The sequence below is a fragment of the Pimephales promelas genome, chromosome 12 (assembly GCF_988280905.1).
Source record: "Pimephales promelas chromosome 12, fPimPro1.hap1.1, whole genome shotgun sequence".
Classification (NCBI taxonomy): Eukaryota; Metazoa; Chordata; class Actinopteri; order Cypriniformes; family Leuciscidae; genus Pimephales; species Pimephales promelas.
In genome coordinates, this window is record NC_142780.1 from 31,308,562 (window position 1) to 31,320,341 (window position 11,780).

At 34.8% G+C, this 11,780-nt stretch overlaps 2 protein-coding genes across 2 annotated transcripts; one reads left to right on the forward strand and one right to left on the reverse strand.

Annotated features, from left to right (window-relative positions):
* Positions 1-528: 528 nt before the first annotated feature.
* LOC120488352 (uncharacterized) lies at positions 529-10,078 on the reverse strand. Its single transcript, XM_089117993.1, has 2 exons — positions 9,054-10,078; positions 529-1,051 (listed from the first exon to the last, which is right to left on the reverse strand). The coding sequence occupies exons 1-2, from the start codon at positions 9,378-9,380 to the stop codon at positions 893-895; spliced, it is 486 nt and encodes a 161-aa protein (XP_088974119.1). The 5' UTR covers positions 9,381-10,078; the 3' UTR covers positions 529-892.
* LOC148977048 (uncharacterized) lies at positions 3,520-8,741 on the forward strand. Its single transcript, XM_089117991.1, has one exon. It carries the CDS (start codon positions 3,736-3,738, stop codon positions 4,594-4,596), a length of 861 nt encoding a protein of 286 aa, XP_088974117.1. The 5' UTR covers positions 3,520-3,735; the 3' UTR covers positions 4,597-8,741.
* Positions 10,079-11,780: the final 1,702 nt, after the last annotated feature.

Here is an 11,780-nt window from a genome sequence, read left to right on the forward strand (position 1 = left end):
TACTTGCACAGCTCTAACTACCTGGCCTCCGTTACCCTTACCCTAAACCTCACTTCCGGGTCACGGCACCAAATGCAACTCCTCCAATTCTGCTCACACCGCTCCAAGTGGGACTCGAACCATAGGAGGCCAAACATTAGAAAATGTAAGTATGGAAAACAGACAATTGTCTTTCAGATACTTTTTTTTTTATAGTTTGATCAAATAAATCTTCAGACTCATAATGTTAAATTCATTTCTTGGTCCCACTTTATATTAAGTGGCCTAATACCTGTAAACTTACATGATAACTACATGTGTACATAGTATTTAATTACAGTGTAAGTACACATTGGTACATAGTATCTACAGCTTTAATATTTGTGTAACTACACAAATGTAACACCCACGGAATGGCAAGTGTAAGTAGGCTACAAATGTGTAACAGGACATTGGTGACAACATGTCATGTAAGTTCACAGGGATTAGGGCCACTTAATATAAAGTGGGACCCATTTCTTATTGATAACCAAAGTTTTATGAAATGACAGAAGAAAAATAAATGTTTTAATTGATGATACATGTACAGTCAAAGCTTTCATTGTTTTAAAAATACAATAATGAACTTTTAAAAAAACGTGTATTAATTATGTAAGTTATAATAATGCAGATGAGTTGCATGAAATATACAAATCATTCCTCACTGGCCCTATAGATTAAGCTCCTTATGCATTTGGAGTCTTACAGCTCTCATATCAATAACTTGAGCAACACTAACATCTAAAAGCAGACCACCCAATGCCTGTGTATTCAAAACATGTGTTAATGTTCCCCTCACCATCTATAGCTTTCTGGTGTCCTACTATGATATTTCTTACACTTATGGTCTGTATGGTCTATAGTTACTGTTATATCAAATGTTTTTAATTGCAATGACAACAATAATCATATAGATGACAAAGCTTAACCAGAGGATGATGCCAACAGCAACACTGACATGGTTAAGGATGAGAGCCATTCTGGAGTTTCTTCTTGCTACTGGTTGTTGTCCAAACATGTTAGCATCCCGAGTCTGTGAAAGTAAATTACAGTAATATTACAAATATTGGTATAAAACCTTTCTTAAATGACATGCATAAAAACAAATCAACGGTCTTCACACAAAAAGAACTAAGAAGAAAATGAGAAATAACCTATATTGTTGTATATTTGATTTATAGAAGTGGTAAAAACTAAATCACAAAACATATCACAGAGTTTTTAAACATCAGTAATTGGTGTGCATTATTTACAGTTTTGCACTAGTTAATCTGTTTTTAAAAGTTACTACTACAAGATTAACTGGTTTGGCATTTTCTGTTCTTGCATGATGACGAAACAGTGGTTTCACGATTGGCTGAATTCACCGCACGTGCGATCGTTGAACACCTTCCACTATGCTCACAAATAACTTTTATAACAATAAAATGTGTGATATTTTGTTGCCCCCTACTTGGCATTAAAGTTTAATGTTATTGTGGCCCGTCGTTGCTTGTGCTGCATTTTTTATTTATTTTATTTTGTATCCCTTATGGGCTACCATAGATAGTCTCGTGTCTGTCTGTTGGTTTTTAAAATGAACGAATCTTTTTCCGAGTCAATTCTACTCGTCTTAAGACGAGTAGTCTTGAATCTGTATGGATTTCTGAGCAAGGTTCAAGTTCAAGAGCTGGAAATGGAGCGAGTGTGTGAGCGAGAAAGAGGGTGGTCAGGAGAGACAAATCCTTTTTGAGAGAGCTCTATAAAGAGGAACAGCTGCACTGTGGGTAAACAGGTCAGGTTTCTGATGGTTCCAGGATTGCTCAGGATCTCAGCCTTGATCCCTGCACGCATGCAGTCCTGCACGGATGTACGCAGACAGGGCTGTTCCTTTCTGAATATATTCACATATTATTTTAATGCTTGCACTTTAATGTTTTTGTATTGCATTTAGCAATGTTTTAATAAGAAATCTGAAAACTATAATAAATATAAGCATTTTCAGTTGTGGACTTTTGGACTCCAGTGCACAACCAAAAATATGATAAAACACTAAGTAATGGCAGTAAACTGTAGGTAGGTACTGAAAAAACTTTGCTGGTATTTTTTCTATTTGCATCATGTGTTTTCTTCATTTGCAGTGTGTTGTGCTTTCTCGGCCACGGTATATAAAAGAGAACAGAAAATGCATTGCAAATGGGTTAGATTTACATTTTGCAAATAAGACGGCAGTCTCATATACACTTGGAATATATTTATGTTATTAATTACTAAAAATGTATTTTCAATAATTAAGAAAAAAAAATAAGGAAAAAGTACTGTTTTTCAAAATAAAAGTTCTTTCCTGAGGGGTTGGCATTTCGAGTCTTTGAAAACAATATTGATTCTGAATTTCTATGAGCCAATGGCCAATTATTAAAATCAAGTCACAACTGTATGTCTTCAACTGTGTATGTTTTAAAGATTTAATTAACTTTTTATTGGTAATAATGCAAATTAATGTTAATGCTAATGCAAATGCTTGCAGCCTGGAAACATTTTATTGAACTGAGTGCTCAAAAATATTGGTTTGCTCATGGATCTTCATTCCAGAGATGTTTACTAGTCATTTTGAGTCAGTTTCAGTTTCATTCAGTTTCAGAATCAGTTTGACCGTTTCGGGCTGCTTTGCCAAACTTTGACAGACTGAGTGTCAAGCGACATTAAACGACAGCTGTTTACAATAGCTTTAACCCATTCAAACACACCTGAAGCAACTAATCAAGCTTCTCAGATAAATTTTAAAATTCAACACATTTTAGATTACCAGTTGTTCCCTAACTGTACTGTGTCTATTGAGTAAATTTGCAGTCATAATGGTGTAGAATTATGTGGTATTTCACTTTAAGTCATCGGTATTCGGTGTGATGCAATAAAGCAGAGTACGGGTAAAGGATAAATAATTAAGGGGATCAAGACGGGATTGATGCGTTTCTGTCCTTCAGAAATGTACAAATGGTGACTTTATAAAGTAATTTAACAAGTTTCCACTTGTTTCTTATTATAGCTCTCCAGAATGCAATCAGGTTTTTTTTGCTAACAACTTATTATATTAAAAACCAAGTTGATAATTTAGCAGATCCAAATTGATATTTCCACAGAAGCTACACATGATGTTATTCAAATATTCATGAAATATTTTTTTAACCAATTATGATTAGTATTAATGCTTCACAAATGAATTTATGTTTAAAAAAATAATAATTAAAGTCCCCGTGAAATCAAAATTGAACCTATTTACTTTGTTAGCGCATATTACTAGTCTTGTGGTGAACAATTAATCCGTGCAAGTGAATATAAATTAAAAAAATGTTTTACCTTAGTAATCTTTAATCAAAATCTGAAAAGTTACTTCCGGTCTGGAACGGTTTCTTTTTCTGATGACGTAGGTTTCACAGTTTGGGTGGGGAAACGCTTAACCACTCCCCTCAAACCGTTAGTTTGCTATGAGCGAGAGATGGAGAGGAGGAGCGCTAGAGGCGGGGGGCGCGCAAGATGGCGGCCGAGACAGTTGGCAACATTCAAGGCTAAGGAAAGATAAATGATTTTCTCACCTTAAACGTTAAAACTTAATAGTGCAAACAACTGGAAATATATTTTAATACTGTTGTCTTAATAAGAGTACGATCTGGACTTCTTTTTCAAGCGTGAGTTTGATTTATACGGACTATCTAGCACAATTGTGGAGGGGGGAAAAAGATGACAGACAAAAGGCCAAGAGATCAAGGTAAAAAGACGAACAAAACGCTTTCATTCACCACTAAGAACAGAGAGGTGACTGAGGATGTTATGGAAGTGGTCAAAGCAGGTGATATGCACACCTACACTAACTCCGATGGGCGAGTTGTCCCTCTTCCTGATTCAGCTCCGTGCACTCCAGTCGCGAAGAAAGGTAAAGCTGAACCTACACTCTCCGAACTGCAAGATAACATTGTGAGGCTTGTAGCTGAAAAGATAAAAGAGAACGCGGACCATCTTGCAGGTCTAATAAAGAAAAACGCGGACACCATCGAAGCCTTAAAGGAATCTTCAGAGTTTCTCTTCAACGAAGTTCAAGACATGAAAACCGAAATAAAAACGGTAAAAAATGCAAGTGATGACCATCAGAAGAGAATAACAGGCCTGGAAGACAGATTGAACGAAATGGAACGCTATCACAGAAGATGGAACTTGAGGTTATACGGCTTGCCAGAGCAGGAAGGAGAGGACGTTAAACAGCGTGTGATTGACATCTGTAAGGCAGTCATTGAAGACCCTGAAGAGGATCTCCGCTTCCAAATTGATGTAAGCCATAGGATCGGGAGGAGAGAGGATGGTAAAACTCGACCGGTGATAACAAGATTCACAACAAGATCGAGCAAAGAAAAGGTATGGAAATGCGCCAAGAATTCGGAATTCCTCAAAATAAAGAAGTTAAAATTTGGAGAAGATTTGACCACGAAAGACAAAGAGACTCGCACTAAACTGTGGCCACAGATTGAAGAGGCACGGAAGCAAGGGAAAAGAGCATTCTTCATTGGAGCCAAAGCCATCATTGAGGGTAAAGAAGTTAAAATGTAATGATAGCTCTGATGTGGTCTAATAGTGAAGTTGCCTATGTAGGCCTACTTTCGTGGAGAAGTTCAGTTGTATTCTAATTACATCTAGTAATTGTGCTATTATATTTAATGTCTGACAGTTAAAAGGTCAGATTATAATCCCAAGTTTGCTTGTTCTAATCAGTATTCAAAAGGTGAAGAAAATCATTTACCCTTTTTGTTACTTCTAAAACTCCATTTTTTTTTTGTTTTTTTGTTTTTTAGGGTTAACTTTGTTTTACTTTTCAAGTTGTCTTTGTCTTTTTATTCATTCAATGTGAGGGGTATACGAGAACTGACTAAGAGGAAAGCTATATTTTTATTTTGTAAAACTTTCAAAGCAGATTTTTATTTTCTACAAGAAACACATGCTTTAGCTTCAGATTTTAATTTTTGGAAAAATCAGTGGGGAGACAATATCTGGATGGCTTATGGAAACAGTAAGTCTGCTGGCGTTGCCATATTAAAGGGCTCCTTTCAGGGAAAAATCATTAAAAACGTTGTTCATGACTTAGGAAGATGGGTTATTTTAGTTATTGAATTTATGGAGAATATTTTCATTTTGGGTAATATATACGGTCATAATAATAGTCATAAAAACACACACCTTTTTGTAGAATTTGCTGAACAAATAAATGCTTTATTGAATTCCTTCATTAACGCTAAATTAATTTTGGGGGGTGATTGGAACTGCATAAGTGACCCCATGAAAGACTGTCAACCTCAAAGATCCTTAGAAGGTAACTATGGAGAGTTTAATAATCTATGTATGCATTTAAACTGTTGTGACATATGGAGACTAAAAAATCCACAGCAAATCCAGTTCACTTGGAATAACAAAAATTTATCTAAGAGATCCAGGATTGACTTCTGGCTTATTTCAAATGAGTTGTTAGACAATGTGGAAGAAACCAAAATAGAACCCTCAGTTTTTTCTGATCATAATTTGATTACCTTAGTAATACGTATAAAAGGTCATTCAATAAAATATAAACCAAATTATTGGAAATTAAATAACACAATTTTGAGTGATACAGTCTTCAAAGAAAAAGCCAAAAAAATTATAAATGATAATTTGATAGAAGCAAAAAAAGAAAATATATTTGGCAAACATTGGGAATATACAAAATTTCAAATCCGTAATATGGCCATTGAAAGGGCAAAAGAATTATCTAAGGAAAAAAGAATGAGACAAGATGGAATAGTCAAAGGAATAATCTCTATATATGAAAAAAATGAGCAATCACAAGCTGACATTAATATTTTATTGGAATTACAAGCTGAATTGGATAATATCTATCAAAATTTGGCAAAGGGAGCCTTTATTCGTTCTAGGCGAAAATGGATAGAGCATGGTGAAAGGAATACAAAGTATTTTCATAATTTAGAAAAAAGAAACGTTAGTGTTAACAGTATATATAAGCTCAAAATGTTTGACCAGATCTCTGAAGACCCCTCAAAAATCTCTAACTTTGTGGAAGATTTTTATAAAAAACTATATTCCGAACACAACAGTTGTCAAAGCTCATATTTCCTCTCTTGTATAAAAAGTGTGGCTCAAAGTATTGATGAAACTCAGAAGGACATTTGTGATCAAGATATATCCCTAGAAGAATTAAAAAAGAACATTAGTAAGTTAAAAGATAATAAATCCCCAGGGAATGATGGCCTAACAGGTGAATTTTACAAAGCATTTCAAGACTACATTTCTGAATTCTTACTATTAGTTTTTAAGGAGGCTATAGAAAATTGTAGGCTTCCCCCTACTATGTGTCAAGGCTTAATTACATTGTTACCTAAACCCAATAAGGATTGTTTACTTCTTGACAATTGGAGACCTATAACCTTAATTAATAATGATGCAAAATTGTTGGCTCATATTTTTGCACAAAGAATAAAGTTATGTTTAGATACTATAATAGACGATAGTCAGTCTGGTTTTATGCAAGGACGGCATATTAGTAACAATATTCGTTTAATCTTAGATTTGATTGATTATAAGGATTATATAACCGATAATAGTTACATTTTATTTATAGACATATACAAAGCCTTCGATACTGTGAAACATGATTTTTTATTTGATGCATTAGATTTTTTTGGTTTTGGTCAATACTTTAAAAGGGCAATACAAACTTTATACAATGACTGCAATAGTTCAGTTAAACTTCCATGGGGAACTACTCGTAGATTCAGCATCTCCAGGGGCATAAAACAAGGAGATCCAGCGGCTCCTTTCTTATTTCTTCTGGTCATGCAAACTATGGCTCTATATATACATAATGACACATTTCAAGGCATCAAAATTATGGAAAAAGAAATTAAATGCTGTCAGCTGGCTGATGATACAGCTATATTCTTAAAAGATATATCACAGGTTAAAAAAGTTATTGAATGTCTCAATATATTCTCTAAAGTTTCAGGTTTATCTTTAAATGTTAAAAAATGTACTCTTTTTCCTCTTAAAGACAATGATATTCCTTTAACTGAATTTGAAGGTATACCGGTTAGGGAGGAGGTTATGTACCTTGGTATCAAGATCTGTAAAAATCAATCAATCAGAGTGCAATCTAATTTCCAACCTCTTATGGTGAAAATTAAAAAGAGATTTGATATGTGGCTCATGCGGGATTTATCACTCAAAGGTAGAGTTCTTCTGTCCAAAACTGAGGGGCTGTCTCGTTTGGTCTATCCTGCAAAAGTGTTGGATATACCAAAATCCTATATTAAAAAAATTGATTCAAACTTATTCAACTTTATATGGAAAAATAAGTCACACTATTTAAATAAAAATATTTTATGTAATTCTTATACTCAAGGAGGTTTAAATGTGCTTGATTTTGATACTTCTAATACAATTTTCAAGTTGAACTGGATCAAAAATTATATTAAGCATACTGATAAACTATGGTATATAATTCCAAATCTTATTTTTGAGAAAGTTGGGGGTATAGAGTTTCTTTTAAAATGTGACTTTGAGGTTAACAAGCTCCCCATTAAGCTCTCCAATTTTCATAGACAGGCTCTTTTATGTTGGCTTCTTATTTACAAGCATAATTTTTCCCCCCACAAACAGTTAATATGGAACAATAAAATGGTTAAATATAAAAATAAATCAATCTTCTACGACAATTGGGTTAAAAATGATATTCTAATGATTTCGCAATTGATAAATAACAAGGGTTTCTTACTTACGTATGCTGAATTTTTAAACCTATTTGGGATCCCAATATCTCCACGAGAATATAGTATTGTTTTTGACGCAATTCCAGTAGGTTTTTTGAGTCTTTTGAGAGGCAGTAATGAACCTCATAAGCAGTCAATGTTTAAAAAACAGGTTTTGTTAAACGGTGTAGATATAAAAGATATTAAATGTAATAATAAATTCTTTAGATGCTTGATTCACTGCCCTGCTACACCTCGAAATAAATTCTTTTGGAATGAACATTTTGAAAATATTAATTGGAGATTGATTTGGACCTATTCTAATAAATACTGTATTAATAACAAAGTATACGAAATATATTTTAAAATTATACATAAAATTTACCCAACAAATGAGTTCCTAAGAAGATATAAAAATGACCTTTCTGAACTCTGTACATTTTGTAAAAAGGATAATGAAACTGTTTTACATCTTTTCTTTGAATGTATGTTTGTGAGGTTTTTTTGGATTGATGTGGAATATTTATTTAATATGTTAAGTGGAGTAAAAATTTGCATTGGTAAAAGAGATGTTTTTTTTTATTATGGTAAAAAAGATTTAAACAAGAGTCTAATTTTTATGTTAAATTTGATTTTATTTCTTGGTAAATTTTACATACATAAATGTAAATGGTCTGGAAGGACACCTAACATTTGCCACTTTAAAGCTGACTTGAAAATTTACTTTGAAACACTGAAAGGTCTCTCAAATCGCAAAGCAACCAGAACGTTGGACATCTTCAAAGAATTGAACTCCTCTTATTTAATGTAATTATATATGTATACTGTATACCTACCTCCTTTATGTTATGTTATGTTTCTTTTTTTATTTTTATATGTAATTCTAATGTTCTTTAATTTCATTGATAAGAATGTTAACCTTAATGTTTTATATTGTATAATGCGTTGGAATAATTTGGAAAATAAAAAAAAAAAAAAAAAAAAAAAAAAAAAAAGAGGAGGAGCGCTAGAGTAAAACCCTGCCCTCTGTTCAATATTCCATTTCACTTGGAAATACGTCACAGCACTAGAGAAAAATCGTTTGCAACTTCCGGTTCACGGGGACTTTAAACATCACTCAGGGATTTAAAAATAATAAATAAAAAAAATAGTTTTTTAAGCATAACCAAGAAAATGTTTGATTTGATTTATAATGAGATGTTAGGTTTAATTATGCTTAAGACTGAGTAAATTAAATAAATAGTTCATAAATAAAAGGAAGGTACTAATACTTACAGAGCAGGAGAAAACCAGTGCAGCGATGCCCAGAGGTAAGCAGCAAAACAGCATGGTAAAGATGGAATAACACAGGTAATCTGGCACTGGATTGGCCAGTGGAGCGGCGGTCACAAACACTGTAGGCTGCACGGCGACCACAGAGACCACGGATTGCCCTGGATATGGCCCTTGGGCATAGGGGCCCTGGGGCACTGGCTGGCTTGTGAACGATTGAGGATATCCAGCAGGAATGTCCTGGTATGCTGGTGGTGGTTGTGTAGGCTGCAGCATTCCTGATTTCTCAGACGAATTCCAGGCACCGTCGGGCTGATTGCTGGGATTCATTTTTCTACTTATTTAGTTTCGAATTTGATTGCAATATCCCGTTGTTGTCCTCTTGCTGTACTCTATTTCATGCTCTCATGTAGCCTACAGGCAGCAGCAAATGGGAGGCGAGTTGTAGTTGTAGGGGTGTGACAAGATTTTTTGCCTCTGTTTCCATCATGTGACTAGTGAGGATAACTGATTGAGAAATTGAGCCCACTAAAACGTTTTAAACCACTGTTTCCAGGGTAAGGCAATTCATTAAAGCCGTCCAACGTTTGATCTCCTCAAAACAGTTGTAGAGCATAGAGAATCTGGAGTCTCCCATGCATCAATCTCACAGGCACGTATGCACACACACAAGCAACCCCCAAACAACACGCCAAGCGGGGTGTCCAGTTACAAGCAAACTGTATGACCCAAGTGGAACGTGATCCTCCCAGAACGAATCCTGTTTTTATATGTCATGTTGCGTAACTGGGATTTCCCCCTCGGGAAATCCTTTCTGTTCTTTTGTTTTGTTTAAAAGTTTCGTCTTTTTCTTAAGTATTCTACCAAGTTCATCTCACATAAAAAGAAGTTAACTTATACGAACTATCTCTTTAGTAATTTTACCTCAAAGACTTTATGTTCAACACGCGCGCGCCGAACCACGTGACGCGACCACGGAACACAAAGAACAACCGCTTACACACGCGGCCGTTGTGGTGAAGAGAGATGAGTCCCACTGAAGGACCCAAGCGATCCGATTGGTGCAAATGCTAGTTTTATGGGTAATCGCTTCGCTTTATCAAATCCCTGACAGCACACGGATTCCCCATCCTATTTCTGACCACGTCCTAGCTCTTTGCAACAGTCACGTCAAGCACTGTGTTGCGTCGCGCCGCTCGCAAAATTTGTAGTAGACAGGTTGGCGTTCTAATCAGTTTTACTCAAAATAAACCGACACCAGAGACCTCTTAGACAAATGTCTTGTGCTATATAACATATAAACACAAAATCATAAATGTTTAATCACTCCAGGCGATTCATGATCCGAGTCAGAGAGTGGCAGCCTCTTGAATCACCAACAAGTTCAGCTGGAAAACTTCTGCAGTCTCAAATTGGCCAAAATGCTCTGAGACTTTCTGAGATCAACTCTTCCCTGTGGATGACCTGTGACCTACTTTCAGTAAGACCTGCATTTTTGACATTGAATTTTAGAAAACTGAATTTGAAGTTCTGAATTTCTTCAACTTGAAACCTTGAATCTGTATTTTTTTAACTGAATATTTGCAGTATTTGAATTCAGAACAAAAACACTAGCTGTTTGAAAATACTTGTCTATAAAACTCAGCCATAAAAACCTTTCAGTTTGATCAATTTCATTCGTTACAAAAAGAGATTCAAATTCAGAACTATTTAAACTACTATCTAAAATTCAACTTTGTTAGATTACACTTGCAAATAATTCAAATTTACCATTTTAAATTCAAATCATGTCATATTAATAGCTCCATAATTTCTCAGCTGCAGGATCGTGCAGAGAATAGAGTAGACCAAATAGACAGAAGGAGCCTTTCCGTCAAATCTCCCAGATCGTGTCTTAATGCACACGGGTTGATTGTCACTTGCATGAACAAGCACCGATTTGCCTCCGATTTTGGGCATTTGTCGAGGATTTTGCTAAATCAGTCAGCAAGTGAAAATCAGGGCTAAAATCGTGCAGTCTGTGGTCTACTCGGCTTAAGACTTCAGACTATTGCCTTTCCCACATATATTGAGGGAATTTGAGCTTTTTTTCAACCTGAAGTCACTCAAATGGTCAGCTGCATTCGCCAATCTCTCATTTTGATTAGGTCATAACAAAGTTTATAACTTTTGCTTCAATAAATGATTTAGATTAATTCAGTAACCACTCATAAGAGTTTTAATTAAAGAACTGGCAAAAATAAGAGTCATTAATTCGGTAATCGGACTGGTCGTGCTGTATGTTTTTGATTCACTCATCCTCAACTGGCTCATAAAAGTCCAAGTCACTCCTTCTGGAATCTGAATGGATTGGAGTGGGCATATTATTGCAAAGAAATTGACGTAAAAAAGATCATTTAAAAGGCTCAGTTTGGCCATGTCTGCTTATTGTAACTTTAGAACTCTATATTCTTGGGTTGCATCTTTTTAGATTTCCAAATAGCCAAATAGTCCTCAGTTCATTTCAAATAGGACATAACTAAAGTATTGTGGTTAAGTAAATCAGTTAGATTAATTCAGTATTTGTAATAAGTACCGGCTTATGAGAGTGATTCTTTCGGGAATCTGAATAGAGAGTATTTGGGTGACAACATCAATGGTTATAAATAAAGAAGGAAAAGAGCACTGTTTTTTTGTCATTGATTTTTTTATTTATTAAATATAATCAAAAGACAGGAAGAAAAACAAACA